This window comes from Emiliania huxleyi (assembly GCF_000372725.1).
Source record: "Emiliania huxleyi CCMP1516 unplaced genomic scaffold EMIHUscaffold_95, whole genome shotgun sequence".
In the NCBI taxonomy this organism is placed as follows: domain Eukaryota; phylum Haptophyta; order Isochrysidales; family Noelaerhabdaceae; genus Emiliania; species Emiliania huxleyi.
In genome coordinates, this window is record NW_005194951.1 from 197,032 (window position 1) to 216,435 (window position 19,404).

Below are 19,404 nucleotides of genomic sequence, written 5' to 3' on the forward strand. Positions count from 1 at the left end.
GCAGCCCCGCCCGCGGCCAGGCTGGCGGCGGCTAGCCGGCTCAGCGGTGGCACGCAGTCCGCCGCGGCGGCGAGAGAGGGCGCGCAGTCAGGCGCGCGCAAGAGGGCTGCACCCGCGGCCGGCAGTGCGGGCGCGGCGAGGCGGAGGGTCGGCGGCGGCGGCGCGCCGCCGTCCGCGAGCATGCTGACGATGGAGGCGTTCTTCCTCCGCCGGCCGGAGGCGTGAACGTGCGCGGGGTTGTTATTAATGGCGTTCCTACTGCCTCACAGACGCGGTCAGAGAGCGCCGTGGGCGTGGCGTGTCGCGTCCAGAGCGCGAGCGCGAGCAGGTCGAGGAGACTCGGAGTCGGCTCTTCTAGCATCTGCGAGGTGTGCCGGCCGGCCGACGGCGAGGTGTAGGATCCTATATACAGCGTACAGGTTGAGGGTAAAGCCGGGGTAAGGGTAAAGTAACCCAGAACCGCCCCATCGCCCATCCCATGAGGTAGGATGGGTACACAGGGGGTAGAAACGGCCGAGGGCGGGGCGGGCGCGCCCCGGTGGCGGTGCTCTCCTCGGCGGCTCGGCTCTCAGCGTCCGTCGCAGGCCCGCCGCCCGCGGCCCGGCTGTCCCAGCGCCGCCTTGTGCATGCCAAGGGCGTGCCACTTGAACTATGATCCCAACGCTCTCTTGGTACACCGGGTGCACCGGGACCCAGCTGTGAAGAGTCCGCAAGGGTCCGTGCCAAAATGGCCAAAATCGAGCCTGATTTTGCCGACTCTGCAGTGGCCGCAGGCGGTGATGGCGGACGCCGACGAGCCTCACGCGCCGGGCCCCACCTCAGACAGTACCTCCGGTGGGCTGCATCCACTCACCGCGGGGCTGCTCGCTCGCCATGATCGTCGATGTGCACCGACGGCGACCGCCCTCTCGAAGCGCCCGGCTGACTGGCCAGCCGCCGAGCAGGAGCGAGCAGCCGTTCGAATCCGCGGTGCAGCGCCGCGGATGGCGAACCTCGAGCCGGTGGAGAAGACCGCGGTCGTGTCGGACTCGTTCGGCGCCGATGCGGCGCCAGCAATTCGGGCGCGGCCGACTCGCTCCAGTTCGGCGCAGCTCGCCTTGGAGCCCACCGCGCTCTTAAATCGCCTCGAGACCATGCTCCTCGGCAACCATCCCGTCCCCGCACCCTCCAACGAGGTCAGCATCGTCGGCGAGGTCACCAACGGCATCATCATCGCCGCGAAAGCTGCCGTAAACACGCTCTTTTTGTCGCAGCGGCGCGGCGCGCTGATGGCTCTCCAGATAAAGAACCTGAAGAAGGCTGCGCTGGCGTACCTTGTGTGGGACCTACGCGGCGAGCTGGCGGGCGCGCGACTCGAGCAGGCGGTCGTGTACGGCAAGCGGCTCGAGACACACGCGAGCGGCGTGGACAAGGAGTTGGGCAAGTGCAAGCGGCGGCAGGCGGGCGCGGAGGCGCTTCTCGCTGTCGTTCCAGAAACTTTGCAGGACGTGCCGACGCCAGAGGAGCCCGCGGTCGAGGAGGAGCCGGCTGTCGAGGACCTGCCTGCCAGCGACTCCCGTCCCGACGACGCGTCTTCGGACAGCGATCGGGAAAGCGTCTTCGAACGCCGGGTGACCCGTCGGATGATCGACGCGGGCCTGAACGAGGCGCAATTCGATGATATGCGGAACGTTTACGGGATTCAGCTCGCCCACGAGGACAAGTGCCACGAGTGTGCCAAGCTGCAGGCTCGGGCAGTGAAACTGTATGATATGCTCCTCCCGTACCTCGAGCGCGACTGGGTGCCACTGGAGGAGGCCCTCCAGCGGCTCGACCTTGTAGACGCTCGTAAACGCTCGGGTACCCCGGGTCGTGGGTATGATAGTGACATAACATACGTGTGATACACTACCAAAACAGGGCCGCGGGGGGGGCGTTGGGGGCCGCTGGAGGACCGCTAGACCCTTCCCGGGCCCCTCCGGGGGGGTCCGGGTGCACCCGGCAGATGGCGTCCCCAATTTCACCCAAGCCGTTCTCTACGATGGCGCCTGCGGCCAGAGCAGGCAGGCTTTTGTCGCCACCTGTTGGTCGGGAAAGAGCCTTGCACGCCTTACACACGTCACAACTCACATCGGCGCGCGTGCTCGGCAAAGATCAAAAACGGAAACCAATAGGAAGGAACCAAAATTCATAGCTCAACTAAGTGATTGGATACATAAGTGCCGATATGCTGTCCATCTAGCCGATCGGAGGAGGCGGCTATGCAGATCCTGAGCTGTGAGCGTCAGGGCGGAGCACGGAGCAGGCAGTTGATCCGTCGACATCACAAGCCCCACCGTCGACGAGCTGCTGTAGCGGTCAAGTGATCGACCGCAGCAAGCGCGATGATCACGGCAGCGCGGTGCGCGGTGTGATGCCGCTGGACGAGCGAGGCATCCTTTGGAAGGATTCCGCGGACCTTATACTCGTGTCCTTCTGTACCGGCTAAATTGGTTTATTATATATGTATTTAGTTTAGGTTTGAGCCGCGCGTAAGGCCTTAGGGGCCCAGAGAACACAACCCCCTCTCTCTTTTATTAAATGAACTCGGGGGCACAGGACGCGGCACAAACGGGGTACACCAAAAGGCACGGGCTGCCTGCACGGCGTTCACTCGAACGCCATGCACATGGCGCGGAGCAGCCCCGGGTTGGTGTCGAACCCGAGCGGGTCCTCCTCCCTCTCTCTTTTCTCCCAGTAAGCTAAAAGTAGGTTTGTTGTTGGCAAATCAGGACACAGAGCTCACGCAAATTCACAGTGGAGGAAAGCGGCGAGTCGCATTTCCCGGGGCGTGGCGGGCCATTATGTGTCTTGGTTTGAGAGAGATTTTAGAAAACCAACAAGAAATCTTCTTTGGTTTGCCAACAACATACCTAAAACTAAAATGTGGGATGTGATAGGTCTGTTGTTGGCAAGCGGACAGAGAGAGCTCACACAAGATCACAGCTCACACACGCACGATCACATGGACATGCCACATGGAACGAATCTAATAGTAATACATGCAACATGGAGAGGAAAGCGAACGCAGGAACGAGTCGCTTTCAATCGTCGATCGAATCTAATAACTAATGTGTCTTTCACACAAGCTCGTACTTGCACTAGTAAAGTAGGTAGGGGACAACGCAGGACCTTTCAAACTCGGTGTCGAACCACCAGCCCGACACGCGCACTATCTAGATACAGTTTACGGCTTTAGGGAATGGCGAAAAGAGGGGGGCGTCCCGGTCCTAGCGCAGCGGCTCGTCATCCCCGTCTCCGAATGACGAACTCGACCTCTTCCTTTGTTCGACTCATCCAGCAGGATAGCAAGACGCTGTGCGTGCCGGGCGTCACCTTTGGCGGCGGAAACGGCAAGATGTGGGTGCACAACTGCCGTGGCGTCTTTCAATGCCACGGTGCCACTTCGGGTCCAAACATTGCTTGCGGCTACCCGCCCGGCAAAAGGCTGTACCACTGCGACTGCGACGGCCCGCCCGGCACCAACGGCGCGGTGGCGAGGGAAAGCGGGCCACAGCTTCGCACATTTGGCGTTAACAGTCGCCCGCCCTGGGAGGATCCCTACCTGCTGACAGTGGCTCTGCAGTACTTCAACATGTCATGGAACATCCGGCTGCTGGAACGCTGGAAGGGTTGTGAGGGAGTGGAACTGCTCGTCAACGTGGACTCCCGCTTCGAAGGTGACCTCGAGTGGCTCAGTACGTCTGCGGATCACGTCATATTCTCGCGCAACATCCACGAGATACGCGCGTACAACAAGATGGCGCGCATGGCACGCGCTGACTTGATCGCCTTTGTGCAGGACGATCGCGCCCCTCCAATAGGGTGTGAGTACCTCAGCCATTTGCGGCAGATGTTTGCGACGGACCGCACTCTCGCGGTTGTGGGAATGAACGTCGCGACCAACACACCGTGGAATTATGGAAACCACATCCGGTACACTCATCCAGCACGCTGGTGGCACGGCGGCGGGTTCAAGGCCGAGTATGCCGCGTGCGTCGACATCGGCCCGCTGGTGGCTCGCAAACGAGACTTTTTCGCGATGGGAATGTTTGACTCAAACTTCAGCCCTCCAGGGCGTGGGGGGATAGGCCTGGACTTTGACCTGTCGATGCGCGCGTGGCTCAGCAATCGCAGTGTTGCCATGTACCATGCCGATAGCCTCCCTGGCATCGTCAGAGCTGACGGTGTTGTCGGTCGCAAGCAGGCAGCTTATTACATAGGCAGAAGTCATTGGGTTCATGCCTATGTGAAGGGACGGTTTGACGGCTACCGCAGTCGCTACGATTGGATCGTTGGTCGCGTCAAGGAGCTCAACGGCGGGATAGGCCGCGTCCGAGTCGTGTGAGCGCGGCAAGTCTGGTCGACACCATCCCGACTTAGTAAGGTCCTGTTGGCACGAAATTATTTATGCGTACCGCACATGCACATGCGCATGTGCATGTCACATGCACATGCACATGCCACATGCACCCCCCGCCTCTATACATCTTCAAGCTCACACCGGCTCGTGAAGTCACGGAGAGGGCTCGAGATTGTCTCCGGTGGACCCTCTGGGGTGGCGCGGGGCCCCCCGGCCCACACCGTGCGCCGCGCAGCAGTGCGGAAACGGGGCCCGGCGCTCATACTCGCTCATACTACCACAACTTCCCGAATGATCACGGTTGATCAGAGGGCAGATTTGGAGAGATCTTAAGGAGTACATACAGATAGACCCTCCAACCATCAGAAACCTCCAACCTGATCGGTCGTAATGACCGCCGACAGATCACTCCAGACAGCAGACAGAGGCCGACGTATGCACGCGGCCGGCCGGGCGAGAGGCTTGACACGATCCGGCCCTGCGACCCTGACGCTGCTGCTCTAGCTATCAGACATGCGCTGCTGACTGCTGCCACAATGTGCGACCAAGGCTGGCCCACTTGGCGGCCTTCCCGGTCAGTGGTGAGGCGCAGTTCAGAGCTGTCGATGGCGCGATGCCGCACTGGTCCCACATTGGTGACACGATACCACCAAGTTTGCCGGTCCAAGAGAGAGGCACCGGCGCTGTCCTGAGAAGTGCGTGGTCCCTCTTGACTGCCCATGCGCGTGAGGCTGTGTAGGCATAGCCTCGAGAGTGCCAGCAGCCAATCCGAGGCAGTTTGTGACGCGCATTGCGTCAGAAGCGTGCACACGATGGAAGGACACCTTCCTACTGGCCGTAGGATCAGGTCGTCACTGAATGCTGGATACTAAGGCCGCGAGCTATGCAGGTGATCAATTGTGCAGCATCGCACGGTCAGCAGCGCCGACAGGCTGTCGCAAGGCGTGATAGCATGGCCGCAAAGTACGCCGAAAACAAGTAGAAATGTCGTTTTACTGTGGACCACATCCTGGTCAGCGTGTCGTCGTTTGGTCTCTGCGCCCCCGCCGTGTCCGCCCAGGTGTCGATTGCCGTTAGCATCGCTCGCATACCGGCCTCTCCTCTCTCTGCCGCTTGTTCGATGCGGTCGCGGGTGCTGACGGTATCAATTTTGTGTCTTGTGCCTCCTTGAGCGCTTCTAGCTTCGCGCCCCCCATCGCCGCGATGGTCCGGTGGCGCTCCCACGTCCGTTTCGTCGCGCCCTTCCATTTAATTAGGTATTCCCATCGTTCGGTCGCGTCCTCTCCCGTCTCCCCCGTTCGTCGTGCCCCGTCGATTTGATCGTACGCCCATTTGTCTTCGCCCTTTACTTGTCCATTTCGAATTCCCCTCTGCTCCGTCGACGCGTCCGCCGCCATTCGAATGGCTATTCTCTGATCACTTCTAAGTAAGGGTAAGCCCACCGCCACCGATGCAGAGGTGGAGGAGGCAGCGAGTCTTGCCAATGCGCACACGTTCATCACGACTGATCTGAGCGAGGGCTACTCGACCCAAGTCGGTCTGCGTGGCGGGCGGCTGTCTGGCGGGCAGAAGCAGCGTGTCGCAATCGCCCGCGCGCTGGTTCGCAAGCCAGCAGTGCTGCTTCTGGACGAGGCTACGAGTGCGCTGGACAATCACTCCGAGAAGGTGGTGCAGGGGGCGCTCGAGGCGATCACAGCGGCGGCCCACTTCACGACGATCACGATTGCTCACCGGCTCTCCACCATCCGACACGCGCACAAGATCGCCGTCGTCCAGGCAGGTCAAGGTTGTGGAGGACGAGGAGGGCACACACTCTGAGCTCCTCGATCGAGATGGTGTATATGCGAAACTCGCCATCCGAGAGCCGAGTCCCTAGTGTCGCCGTGGAGCAGGTAGCTCCCTTTTTCGCACAAGAATGTTCCTGTTACGACTTCACTACCGCCTATTACATTTTGTTCCGCATCGCGGCCACAATCGGGTCCTCCCTCCCCTCCTTGGCCTGCGGCCCCGACGTCCTCCCTGTCACGCCCTCGTTGATGTAGTTGGTGGGCAGCTCGACCGCGCCGCAGCGCGGCTGGCCGGCCGCCGCCGCGTCGCCGCACGCCTCGTGCGGCAGCATCGGCGGCCGCTGCACCCCTCGCGACACATTCATCAGGTGGACGGGGTGCTTGCGGCAGCCCGAGCGGCGCTCCGCCTTGCACGCGACGAAGTAAGGGTGAGCGGAGACGACCCGAGATGACCCGAGATCAGCCGAGATCAGCCGAGATTGCCTTGCACGCGACGAAGTAGGGGTTGTCGGTGGTGTCGCAGTAGTGGTACGGCTGCGACAGCGCGCCCTGCAGCTTCCGGTTGAGCGGCTGCAGCTCGGGCGCGTCGGCGAGGCAGCGGCAGAGGCGGGCGAGGTCTGACACGTCGAGCCGCAGCACTCTAGCGTCGGAGCCGCGGAGCAGCCTCGCCGCCTCGCCGACGGTGGCGCCTAGAAGGTTCCTAGAAGGTTCCTAGAAGGTTCCTAGAAGGTTCCGAGATCTCGCCGATGGTGGCGCCCTCTGGCAGCGTCACGGCGGGCAAAGCGGCGGCAGGCGCGGAAGCCGCGGGCGCGGGCACGGCGGAGGAAGCGGCGTCCGGAGCGACGGCGGCGCCGACGCGCACTGGCGCAGTGCTCGCCGCGAGCTGCGGCGCTATGCGCTGGCTGGCGAAGAAGGTGTGCTCTCTCCACTCGGGGAGCTGCGCCTGCAGGGAGATGTGGGGAGATGTGGGGAGATGTGGGGCGATGTGGGGAGATGTGGGGAGGTGTGGGGAGATGTGGGGAGATGTGGGAGCTGCGCCGTCATCGCGGGCACGTCGAACGAGTGGTCGAGCGGGCAGACGAACGGGCGAGACATCTCCACCTGGGGAGACATGGGGAGACATGGGGAGATAAAGGTCATGATCCATCACCGCATCGGCAAGGCAGTGGTGGCCGAGGGTTACTTCAGGCGGAATGTGTCTGACGGACCACAGCACCCCCCACCCCACCTTGGAGCCGATGAGGCAGTGGTCGAGGATTGTCCAGAAGCGGTCGACCACGCACCAGAGCGGCGGCAGGACGAGAGTGCGGCCAAGTGCGTGCGCGAGCAGGAATCCAACCTGCAACCACTGCCGCTGCAGCGCGTTCAGCTTGAGGTGTGCCATCACGCAGTGCGCCTGTGAGAGTGCTCGAGATTGCAGGAGACTGCTCGAGATTGCTTGAGGTGTGCCACCGCGCAATGCGCCTCGTCCCTCAACGCCGGCAGCAGCAGCTCCGCCTTGTTTGGCGAGAGCTGGCGCGCGAGAGACGAGGTGAGCTGCAGGTAGCTGCCGCTCGTGTAGCGCGAGGCGGGGTCCACCAGCCACAGGCCTAGAAGGTTCCTAGAAGGTTCCCAGAAGGTTCCTAGCGCGAGGCGGGGTCCACCAGCCACAGGCCTGCGTCGCGCAGCCGCTCGCGCTTGCCGTAGGCGTACTTGTCGCCGTCGCCGTACTGGTAGGTTGTGTGGACACAGACGGGAGGCACGCCGACGATGTCGTGCAGCTTCTGGATGAAGAAGGTGTGCCTAGAAGGTGCCTAGAAGGTGCGCCTAGAAGGTGCCTAGAAGGTGCCTACACGGTGCCTAAGACGGTGTGCGCCCGTTCGAGACGCGCGCGATCGGGAAGGTTCCGAGAACGGGCCGCACCCCTCCCGCCCAGCCCCCCTTTGGCCGCTCGCTCCACTTCTGCGCCTCCGGAAGCTCGGCAGGCGCCCCGCCGAACCGTCGCTCGAAGCGGTACACCGCGCGTAGCCGCGGCGCAGAGGCGTCGAAGGACGCCGACTCGACGGGGAGCGGCGGCAGCGGCCGCGTGGCAGAGCCGTTGCGGCGGGCAGCGAGCGCCTCAGCCACCCAGCTGCGTCGCACGCCGGCGGGCGCCGCCTTGAGGTCGAGGAAAGTGCGCGGCTTGAGCACTTCGTTGAGCCAGAACTGGTCGTGGTTCGGGTTGCGCTGCCTAAAAAAGAAATACACCGCGTCAAAAAGAAATACTCCTTCAGCCAGAACCTGGTCGTGGTTCGGGTTGCGCTGCCGGATCGCCTCGCTCATCGCAGCGCGCCACTCGTCCAGCACCTGTAGACATATCTCGGACGTGTCATGGACGTGTCCTGGACATGTCACAGCAGCGCGCCACTCGTCCAGCACCTAGAAGGTGCCCAGAAGGTTCCTAGAAGGTTCCTAGAACATTTCTAGAAGGTTCCTAGCCACTCGTCCAGCACCGCGAGAGCGCCCGCCGAGGCACGGAAGAAGACGACGCCCGTGTTGAGCTCGGAGTCGACGTGCCTAAAAAAGAAATACGCGGCGTAAAAAAGAAATGCACGGCGCCGGTGTTGAGCTCGGAGTCGACGTGCCAGCGGTGCTTGTCGCAATCGAGGTACTGCTGCACCTGCCCACGGGTGGGGCGGATGCAGTCTTGATTCACGGTGGATGCGTGTGCTTGTCGCAGACGCGCAAGTACTGCACCACTGCCAGAACGGGTCTTGGGCATCCTGATCCGCGTTCCATGGACTGCACTGTGACGGTGACTGCACACCTGGTCGACCGACAGCACGACGTCCGCCAGCGCGAGCAGCGACGCCTCTTGCTCGACGGCGCCTGTGGACATGGCCCGGGCATGTCCTGGACGTGTCCTGGACGTGGCCCGGCGCCTCTTGCTCGACGGCGCCGTTCTCCGCGGGGGCGGAGCGGACGGACGAGTAGCGGACGAGTGGCCAGGGCGGGCGCAGCCAGGCCACGTCGACGTCGGAGACCATGACGTCGTAACCTTCTCGTGAGAGGAAGAGTCGGCTCACTGATTGGTGGTGGGTGCTCGGACACCACCGCGCACGTCGCCTTCTCGGAGCACGGCGCGGATGAAGAGCTGCTTGACGAGGCCCATCGCGAGGAAGGTGCCTGCCACCAAACCATTCCTTCTTGGCTAACGAAGAGCCGCTGTGAGGAGCCACATCGCGAGCTGCCCGGCCGGTAGCGGTAGTAGCCGCTCGTCTCCCTCAGCTGCGCCGTGTGCTCGCCCACGCCTCCTCCTCCGCCTCCGCCGCCGCCGTCGGCTGGCGGAGCAACTGCGGAAGCGATGCTCCTGTCCTTGCAGAGGTCTGCGACGGGACCGTCGAGCGCTCCGACGAGGTAGGGCCCCGCCGCGTCACCGAGGCGGCGGACGTGCTCCACCCAGTTGAGCAGAAAGTCCGACATCGAGCCCGACCCAAAGGTGAGCATCGCGGTGCCCTGACTCGATGAGCCGCGGCCGCAGCCCCACAGCTCGCGCGCTGCGCCGTTCAGCTGCAGCTCCGGGAAGGGAGCCGGCCCTTCGCAACGCGCTCTTTTGGCGACGCCGACCTCTCCTCTCGCGGCCGCAGGCGCTGCAGCGGCGGCGGCTGACGGCGAGGCCTCTGCGCTGCGCCGCCTGCCGCTGCCACCGGCGCCGGCGGCGACGCCGGGCTGAAGCGCCGTCAGGTGTCCAGCGCTGCTGCTGCGGCGGAAGGCCACCTGCGTCACAAAGAGCAGGACCAGGCCGGCCGCGGTGAGGAGGCGGCCCGATCTGGGAACCATAACGAGCGATGAGCGGCGCCAAACTATCGAGTACTGTCGACTTCACAGACCTTGTTTGTTTGACAAGAAAATACGTCCGGTGGCGCTTTGCGCTGGTCTGTGAGAGGTTGAGGTGCGAGCCCTGGAGGCCCTGGGGATGGGGGGAGACTACCCGCGGGCCTAGAAGGCCCGCGCGCAGAGGGGTGGGACATTGAGATTGAAGGCGGAGGCGGCGGCGGCAGGTGCTTGGCGGGTGCGGCTGGGAGCGGCAGAGGGTTCAGGATCCGGGCAAGCGCGGATCTTAGAAGAGGGGTGGCTTTGGTTGGTCACGATCGGGACGGATGACACGTCTGATGCAGACATGCGGTCACCCTCGATTCCTGTTCACAGACCTGACAGAGTCCTGACAGAGTCCTGACAGAGTCCTGACAGAGTCCTGGCGGGGTCCTGACGGCGCACGGTCTTCACAGTGCTCACAAGTGCCTCCGACGAGACCTCCACCTTCCTTCACTGCAACCCTCCTTCCCCTCCCCCCCAGCAGTGAATGATAGACGCCCAGCCCCCCTTTCGACCGTGCGCGCCCTCTGCGGAATCGTCCTGATGGGGCAGTCCTGACGCAAACTTGAGAGTCCTGACAAGCAAACTTGAGAGTCCTGACAGAAACTTGAGAGTCCTGACAGAAACTTTGAGTCCTGACAGACAAAAGAAATCACGCTCACTCTCGCGCCACTCGGCTCGACCATGAAAAGCGCACAAGCAGGAGAGGCGCGGCCATGGTGCAGGCAACGTTACAGCCGGCAACGTGCAAGAAGGCAGCAAAGCTCGGCCACGACGTCCATGGCCCGCGCCCCCCCGATTTGCCACCGGCGGCCTGCAGGCCAGCGCCGAGCAGCGGACCGACTGCTGACCGACTGCTGACCGACTGCTGACCGAGGCAGCGCCCACGGCAGCGCCCACAGCAGCGCCCACGGCAGCACCCACGGCAGCACCCACGACAGCGCCCACGGCAGCGCACACGGCTTGGCTGGCCATGTCAGCCGCGCAGGGACCCTCCCGCGGGTCCAACCCGAAGCGCTCGACCGCTCGACGGCGCAAGTCGGCTGACGGAGCGAGCCGCATAGCCCTCCAGTGCTCACCGCAGGATCAGGCCCGACCGGCCCACGCTCACGGCCTGGCCTGCCTGTGGACCAGCAAACTCGTTGGCTGTACGCGAGCAAAGAGCTGCGTGGCTGGGTTGTGAGCATACCGTCCCCGTTGCGCCCTTTCCCTCAGTGGAGGGCCGTCCCTGCCCTCGGGAGTAACTCGACTGTACACCCCTCCCTACTCTATAGCTAAGGGCTCTGTTCACAGCGGGGGGGCAGTGGTTGTCCTGGCGGAGTCCTGGCGGAGTCCTGACAGAGTCCTGACAGAGTCCTGACGGAGTCCTGACAGAGTCCTGACGGCCTATTTTGGAGGTTTTCAACTTTGAGGTATTGTTACTATGTGAGGGTGAAATGAATGAATCAGTTCTTTGGGACAGTGCAATCCTTTTAATTATTACCTCCAACTCAAAAAAAGTCTGATGTCAAACGGACAACGGGGTCCCTTACCGGTGGCCTGTAAGGGTAAGGTGCGGGAGGTCCACAAACCAGGTTTTTGGTTGGTCACGATCGGGACGGATGACACGTCTGATGCAGACATGCGGTCACCCTCGATTCCTGTTCACAGACCTTGTTATTGTGACAAGAAAATACGTCCTATGGCGCTTTGCGCACAGCCTTGTTATTGACAAGAAAATACGTCCTATGGTAAGGTAAGGTAAGGTAAGGTAGACTTCTCCACACACACGAGGTGGTGGGGCAAGGGCGAGTGGTGCTGGGCGAAGCCCCGGGCGCTGCCGGAGGCTGTGCCGTAGTCGGTGCGGTCGACGGCGCTCGGGCTGCCGACCTCTTTGGCGAAGTTGAAGATGATTCTCTTGGTCGGCGGCGCAATGCCGCCCTGGCTTTCGACGAGACAAATTTTGACGATTCCGTTCTTGACATGGAGCGCGTCGTAGTACTGTCCCTTGTGCTCTTTGACCCAGCCTTTGCCGGTCGCATGGACGAGCGGGCCCTGTGACTTGTGGCCCGCGCTCTTTGCACCCAAGAACCTTGAGCAAGGTTTGGTCGAGGGTGCCGCCGAAATCTCGCGAGCGCCGCTCTGCCCCTGGGCAGGTCGAAGCACAGCGCGCCGGAAGCCAAGCCGCAGCAGCCGCGTGCCGCGGCGCAACAGATATGCCAAAGCTTCGGCCCGCGTCCGCACCTCTGCCGATCGCGGCCGCCTCGCCGCCGCCGCAGACACAGCTGCGCCTCCGGCCTGCTTCCGCCTCGTCCGCCGCCCGCACGCCGCTGGCCGACGTGCGCCGCCCAGGGGGTAAGGAAGGTGCGGCGTGCGGGACCGCCCAGGTCGAGTCTCGCGGGGGTGGCCGTCCGGAGGCTGGCGGCGCCGCGGGGGTGGCCGAGGAGGAAGAGGCCGAGGAAGAGGGCGAGGAAGAAGAGGCCGAGGAAGAGGCGCCTGCCGCCGCCCCGCCACTCGCCCCGCCGGCTGGCTGGGTCAAGGTCTTCCACGCGAGGCGGCAGAGGCACGTGTACGTCAACGAGGAGACGGGAGAGACGGCGAGATATATAATTATTATATTATATACATCCACGAGGAGACGGGGGAGATGGCGAGCGAACCGCCGAGCGGAGAGGCGTGTGCCGACGCGCTCGCCGCTGCCGTGGAGGCCCTCCGCGTCGCGTGAAGTCCATGGACAGCTCAGGGAGATACGCACTGGGCCCACATAGATGTGACCCGCCCACTCGAGTGCGGCGCCCAGATGCTAGTGCTTGAGAAGACACCACAAACGCGGCACGGCCCGTTTTGGCTGTCTGCGGAGATTCTGTCTTAGCACACACAGTGAGTCATTCGGAGTCATTCGATGGCCAGAGTGCGATTGTGTGTGTGCGGGAGTTGGTTTGTCGGGAGAGGGAGGGGCAGGCTGCTCACCCACGTGCACCGGGCCAGTGCTTGCACTTTGAATGCCGTGGGGCTCCTGCCCGTGTCCGGGTGGAGATGCGAGGGTCGCCCCCCTTGCCCAACCAGTTGGGGTGTGAGGAGGGGGCCTTCCTTACCTTAGATACCGGGGGGAACGAGATACGGGAAGATACGCGGACAGATACGCGGACAGATACGGGGAGATGCGGAGAGATGCGGGGAGATGCTACGGGGAGGCCTTTTGGAGCACTTGGAGTGCAGTTAGTAGCCTCACATACCCAACGCGGCCAAAGGATATCCACCTCGATATATGTATGTAGAAAGATGAACAACAGTCAGGCTCGGACTGGACACCAACGCGGTATGGGTGGACGCGGGACAGATGATGACGACACGCACGAGCGACACACAGACACAAACAAGCTCACGAGACACACAGCCAGCTGGCTGCCACACACCCTGAGTTGGCGTACACATAACTCAAGGCCGCGCCCCCTCCCTGTCGCCTCCCCCAGCCAAGGTGCCGAAGGAACAAACAAGGGCACAACAAACAACAGACGACAGGAAGTGACATGCGAGGCTAGAGCAGGCAAAAAACGCGGGCAGGAATTGCCTGGACTTCTTTTTTTATAAAATGAACTCGGGGGCACAGGACGCGGCACAAACGGGGTACACCAAAAGGCACGGGCTGCCTGCAAGGCGTTCACTCGAACGCCTCTTCAACGGAGTCGCTTAGGCGGCTAGGTAGGTAGGTAGAAAGGTGAAGAACAGCCAGGCTCGGACCGGACACCAACGCGGTATGGGTGGACGCGAGACAGATGATGACGACACGCACGAACAACACACAGACACAAACAAGCTCACAAGACACACAGCCAGCTGGCTGCCACACACCCTGAGTTGGCGTACACATAACTCAGGGCCACATTCTTCCTGTCGCCCCCCCCAGCACTCCAAGGTGCCAAGAGAAACAAACAAGGGCACAACAAACAACAGACGACAGGAAGCAACGTGCGAGGCTAGAGCAGGCTTGCTCGTCCTCTAGCAATCTCCGCCGACCGCGAGGCCGGACTAGACCGTGTGTGAGGCGGCTCCGGTGGTGAGCCGGAGAAAAATTCTTTTTCTCGCGAGTCTGCCGGCACAAGGCTCGCGCTGCCGCTGTGAGTGTGTGTGTGTGTGCGGGACAAGGGGGTGGGACATACATGCATGCCCCGCGCACGCACGCGGCGGACATAGACGTGGATCCACCCGAGCCGCCCGACCCCGACGAAGAGCTCCCGCCAGACGACGGGACGCATGGCGCCTCCGTGCCATCGCCAGTGCGCCAGAATATTGAGCCGGCCTTGTTCTTCGCGACGTCCGCCCCACACCACTCGCCCCCCCTCGCCGCCGCCACCGCCGCGGCTTCGCCAAGCACGCCGCCGCCCTTCCGCCTCCTCGACCTCCCGAGGGAGCTCCTCGAGCGCGTCCTCTCTCGTTTCAACAGCCCCGCCGACATCGCTCGTGTTGCGGCCGTCTCGCTACTCTTCCACGCCTCGCTCGCGGCGGAGGGCATCCGCTTGTGGGCGCAAGAGCGCGGCTTCGAGCTGCCGGCGCAGCCGGAGGACGAGAGCTGCGCCGTGCGGTGGCTGTGCCTTTCGGCGCTGCTGCGCGAGTCCAACCCGCCGGCGAGGGTGGCAGCGGGCTATCAGCATAGCGTCTTCATCGACGGCGAGGGGCGGCTCTTGTCGTGTGGCTCAGACCCGATGCAAGAGGGGCTGCTCGGCCACGGCGAGGGCGTGACGCGGCTCAACACGCCGACCCGCCTCGCGTCGACGCTGGGTGACGAGCGCGCCGTGAGCGTGTCGGCTGGAGCTGGCCACAACCTCGCCCTCACCGTCGGCGGCGCCGTTTGGAGCTGGGGCGGTGGAGCCTTTGGCCAGCTGGGCCACGGCGACGATCAGGACCAGCTGCTGCCCAAGAAGCTCGAGACCTTGGCTGGCCAGCGCGTCGTCGCTGCGTCGGCGGGAGACTTCCATATTCTCGCTCTCACCGCCGACGGCGCCATCTGGAGCTGGGGCCGCGGAGGCTTGGGCCAGCTGGGCCACGGCAACAAGCAGCACCAGCTGCTGCCGAAGAAGATCGAGGCCTTTGCTGGCCAGCGCGTCGTCGCTGTGTCGGCTGGGCGGTACCACAGCCTCGCCGTCACCGCCGATGGCGCCGCCTGGAGCTTTGGCAGTTGCAGCTCAGGCGAGCTGGGCCACGGCGATTGGCAGGCCCAGCTGCTGCCGAAGAAGATCGAGGCCTTCACTGGGCGGCGCGTCGTCGCTGTGTCGGCTGGATCCCAGCACAGCCTCGCCATCACCGCCAACGGCGCCGTCTGGAGCTGGGGCGATGGAGGCTTTGGCACGCTGGGCCACGGCGACACGCAGCGCCAGCTGCTGCCCAAGAAGGTCGAGGCCTTCTCTGGCCAGCGCGTCGTCGCTGTGTGGGCGGGAGACGGCCACAACATCGGCCACAGCCTCGCCCTCACCGCCAACGGCGCCGTCTGCAGCTGGGGTAATGGAGTCTCTGGCAAATTGGGCCACGGCGACGCGGAGCGCCAGCTGCTGCCGAAGAAGATCGAGGCCTTTGCGGGCCAGCGCGTCGTCGCTCTAACATCTGGAGATCAGCACAGCCTCGCCACCAGCGCCGACGGCGCCGTCTTTACCTGGGGCGAGGGCGAACACGGCTGCCTAGGCCACGGCGAGGACTTGTCGAACCAGCTGCTGCCCAAGAAGATCGAGACGCTGGTCCTGGTCGAGCCCTGGAAGGAGACGCTGGTGAAGCGCGCGGCCGAACCGCGCCTGCTCGTGATCGGCGGCTGTGGTGCCACATCGGCGGATGTGGTGCATCACATCATACAGCTCAACAGCGGCAGCTCTTTCCTCAACGGCTGCTTTATCGATCCGATTGAGCGGTACAGCCCTGTCGAGAATACGTGGGGGGAAGAAGTTGTCTTGAACATCGGATACCCGGGGCAAGCGGCCTCTTGCGAAATTGCTGCCGCCATGGCCGTACTCGATGGCAAACTCTACGCTGTGGGCGGCTTGTATGAAGACAACATGTATGGTATCGAGGTCGGCACCTGTTCCAACAAGGTCTTGCGGTACGATTTTGCCACGAAATTGTGGGAGGCAGTAGCTCCACTGACGACGGCGCGGAGTGTTGCCAGCGCTGTGGCACTCGACGGCAAGCTTTACGCTGTTGGCGGGCATGACGACACCCATTACGATAACGGTGAGCACGACGCCTTCGATGATGGCAGCGGCGACGACGAAGAGATCGACTACTTCGGTGAGCACGACCGCAGCGGCTATCTCACCTCAGTCGAGCGGTATGACCCGGCGCTGAATGCGTGGGAGAGGGTGAGCTGGCTTCCTGACGAGCGGGACCGCTTCAGCGTGGCGGTGCTCGACGGCAAGCTGTATGCTATTGGCGGGTATGGAAGCCCTTGTCGGTCATGGCAGCAACAAGAAGCCCTTAGCACGGTGTACAGGTACGACCCGGCGATGAATGCGTGGGAGAAGGTTGCGCCGCTGACGAGAAGGGCTTCTTGTGGCGCCGCGGTGCTCGACGGCAAGCTGTACGCTGTGGGCGGGTACGACGGTGACGACCTCAGCTCGGGTACGACCCTCAGCTCGGTCGAGCGGTATGATCCGGCAGCAAATGCGTGGGAGGAAATAGCGCCGATGCCGACGGCGCGGCAAAATCCCGGCGTGGGGGTGCTCGATGGCAAGCTGTATGTTGTTGGCGGCGTGGGAGACCGGTCTGAACTGCTCAACACAGTCGTGCGATTCGACCCAGCCAAAAACGCGTGGGAGGACGTGGCACCGATTGCAACGGCGCGGGTTGCTCCCCTCGTTGCCTTGCTCTAGTCTACTTTCGGGGACGGCCGACGTGCAGAGGCCCGCCCCCAATCCCCAGACCGCACCCGGACTGCAGACGCCGCAGACGAGAGTCGAGCACCTGGGCGGTAGTGGTGCTTGTCCGGTGAGTGGTGGGTCAGAGTAGCTGGTAGTGATGGGTGAGAGTAGTGGGTGAGTGGTGGGGAAGTGCGCCAAGTGGTGGAGCTGTCGGGCACGCCGGGCGCCGATGGCATCAAGCAGCTGCGGCGCGGCACCGTCCAGTTCCTTGCCGGCATCGAGCTGTGCGCGACGGCGGCGGCGGCGCAGGGGGCGGGGCGGCGGGCGAGGTGGCGGCGGCAGACCGAGTCCAGATTGTTCGGTCTCGGAGGGGGTGTGAGGGGAGGGCCTGTTGACCACCCCTCTAGAGGAGCAGCGCACGCCCAGAGCAGAGCACAGAGAAAGACACTCCTAGCTTTTGGAGAAGCCGGGCAGCAGGGTTCCGGCTCCTACCCAGATAGGGGGTCTGTTGCCTATGACTCGCACCCCTACCTACATACCTATTGCGGGCGCCAATCGCCAGGCTCCGTGCCCCACCTACCTACCTATTCCCAGGCCGCGCAGCGAAGCAAAAAATACCCGTCCCGGGCGCGTTCGCCGGCGCTGCCGAGTGCCGACCCGGGCGCCGCCACCGCGGGCGCCGCCGCCGCACCCGTCTCGGCTGGCGTCCCAGCCGCAGGCGACTCGTCTGGCATGGCCCCGTTCGCGGCTAGCGCGTCTCCCGCCTCCTGGGTTCCGGCTCCTGGGTTCCGGCTCCTACCCAGATAGGGGGTCTGTCGCCTACGCGCTACGGTTAGACCCCATGCAATAGGTAGGTAGGTCCGGTTTTGACCGCCCCAGAGGGCCCCGCAATAGGTAGGTAGGTGGTGTTGGTGGGCGCGCGGGGGGGGGGGGGGGGGAACCGAAAAAAACAAAATCATCAAGTTACAAAAAAGAAAAAAATGTCCGCGTAAGGCCGCCAGGAAGCTCAGGCGGTTGCTGCGAGAGGAGCGAGGTAAAAGACACTGTTGAAAGGTTGGAGAGCAGCCTGCCGTCGAGCAGCGCGCCGCCCAAGCCTCGGCGCCGCGAGAGCAGCCGGTCGACGTCGGCACCAAGCGCGCGGCCGCCGGGCGCCTCCGAACCGACAGGGCCGCGGCAGTAGAGACACGCTCCACCCGCCACCGTTTTATGGCGGCGTGTTTCAGTCAAGCACTCTCTAAAGAAAGAAAGAAAGAAAACAGACAACCCAAGGGAGGGATGGGAGAACGGCACGCCGCCACCACACAGGGATTTTAAGGAGAGGAGTGTGATGCGCTAGCCGTCGCCCACCCTGAGGAGTCTGCCTCTTCGTATCTCTTTTCGCAGTCTCTCGCCGCTTCTCGCTGCAACCTTCATGCCACCTCGCGGCCTCAACGTTACAAAAAAGTAAACGAAGGACCGCTCGCAGAGGACCATTGGGTTTGTACTATTAACAACGAAGGCGCTCTCAAAAAGTAAACCCGCTACCTTTGGTCGGTGAGTACCTAGGTAGCGGCTCCCGGCCCAGGCCGCCGACAACGATGCTCGTCCCCTTGTTGACGCTGACACCTGCCGCGCTGCTTCCCAGCGGTTGCGGGTGTCAGCGTCACGTCTACCCTGCGCTGCGCGCCTCGCCCGCCGTCTTGCCGCTGCTTCGAGCTCCGCCGGTCCGGTGCGGTCTCTTCGACAACATATTTGGTGCCACGAGGCCGGACGAGGATGAGGCGGGCAAGTTCTCGCGACACCTCGACCTCGAGCCCGGCGGCTTCCCGCTCGGCGTGCTGGTCGCGGGTCTAGGAGATGACGCGCTCGAGGCGGCCGCCGTGGCGATCGAGGCGGTGTGGAGCGGCGCCGAGGGCGAGCCGCTCAAGCACGTGCCGATCGTCGCGCTCGCGGAGGGCGATCTCGGCAGGGGTGTCACGCTGCGCAGCCTGCTCGCGGCGCTCGGCGAGAGGGACTCAGTACTCCCGGACAAGGCTGCGCGCGTGACGGTGCCGCTGGTCCTGCTCTCGGGCTTCAGCACGGTGCAGACGTCACTGGCCGTCCGCCGCCTCCGCGCGCTCGGCCTGGTCGGAGGCGCGTCGGGCAGGGAGCCGCCGATGTTTGCGGTCGCCGTGCCCAACTCGCTCGACAAGTCATTGCGCATGTTGTGCGAGGAGATTGAGGGAGACCACCGCGCGAGGCAGGCGCGGGCAAAGCCTCAGTGAGCGCGCGGGTGCCGGTATGGCTGTATGTACGGGGAGGGATCGCTGGGTAGATGTGTATGCGCGGGGGCATAAACGTTTTATGTATGTAAAAAGTGAGGGGGGGGCGAGCTAATAATGGCACATTACGTCGGTGCGCGGGGGCGGACGGCGACGGGAGCGGGGAGGGTTCCTCGCTGGAGTCTGCAATCTCATTACTCGTTTCAGCCGATAGCGACAGTCGCGGCTCTTAGTCGCAGAAAACAAGAACACGCGAGCGTTACATGCGTGACCGGTACATGCCGCGAGTCCTGTGTAATGCACGCCGGCAAATTGGAGGTGGCGCGTGCGGAGGCACGCGA

At 63.5% G+C, this 19,404-nt stretch overlaps 5 protein-coding genes across 5 annotated transcripts in view; 4 read left to right on the top strand and 1 right to left on the bottom strand.

Moving 5' to 3' along the window:
- The window catches only part of EMIHUDRAFT_453885 (hypothetical protein), a 5,200-nt gene extending 4,750 nt beyond the window's left edge, over positions 1–450 (top strand). The window contains exon 11 of the mRNA XM_005756745.1: positions 1–450. This exon is cut by the window's left edge and continues 183 nt beyond it. Within this exon, the coding sequence (XP_005756802.1) occupies positions 1–225 (225 nt within the window). The 3' untranslated portion in view covers positions 226–450.
- A 533-nt stretch (positions 451–983) lies between these two features.
- On the top strand, positions 984–1,883 carry EMIHUDRAFT_221170 (hypothetical protein; the record flags this gene model as incomplete). Its single annotated transcript, XM_005756746.1, has 1 exon — positions 984–1,883. One exon carries the CDS (start codon positions 984–986, stop codon positions 1,881–1,883), a length of 900 nt encoding a protein of 299 aa, XP_005756803.1.
- A 3,941-nt stretch (positions 1,884–5,824) lies between these two features.
- Positions 5,825–6,163, top strand: EMIHUDRAFT_45733 (putative ABC transporter; the record flags this gene model as incomplete). Its single annotated transcript, XM_005756747.1, has 1 exon — positions 5,825–6,163. A coding segment is annotated over one exon (339 nt), but the record flags the coding sequence as incomplete, so codon positions are not given.
- Positions 6,164–8,416: 2,253 nt separating this feature from the next.
- EMIHUDRAFT_439187 (hypothetical protein) lies at positions 8,417–9,763 on the bottom strand. Its single transcript, XM_005756748.1, has 7 exons — positions 9,378–9,763; positions 9,253–9,312; positions 9,069–9,184; positions 8,954–8,998; positions 8,756–8,806; positions 8,566–8,687; positions 8,417–8,493 (listed from the first exon to the last, which is right to left on the bottom strand). Exons 1-6 carry the CDS (start codon positions 9,631–9,633, stop codon positions 8,610–8,612), a joined length of 606 nt encoding a protein of 201 aa, XP_005756805.1. The 5' UTR covers positions 9,634–9,763; the 3' UTR covers positions 8,417–8,493; positions 8,566–8,609.
- An 8,637-nt stretch (positions 9,764–18,400) lies between these two features.
- EMIHUDRAFT_221175 (hypothetical protein) lies at positions 18,401–19,066 on the top strand (the record flags this gene model as incomplete). The annotated part of the gene is made up of 1 exon (XM_005756749.1): positions 18,401–19,066. The coding sequence occupies one exon, from the start codon at positions 18,401–18,403 to the stop codon at positions 19,064–19,066; it is 666 nt and encodes a 221-aa protein (XP_005756806.1).
- Positions 19,067–19,404: the final 338 nt, after the last annotated feature.

Coding starts and splice junctions, on each gene's coding strand:
- EMIHUDRAFT_439187 (XM_005756748.1), bottom strand. CDS start 9,633: ATGCTCACCTTTGGGTCGGGCTCGATGTCGGACTTTCTGCTCAACTGG. Junction 9,313..9,377: donor CTACTACCGCTACCGGCCGG/GCAGCTCGCGAT, acceptor GTTTGGTGGCAG/GCACCTTCCTCGCGATGGGC. Junction 9,185..9,252: donor CCGCGCCGTGCTCCGAGAAG/GCGACGTGCGCG, acceptor TCTCACGAGAAG/GTTACGACGTCATGGTCTCC.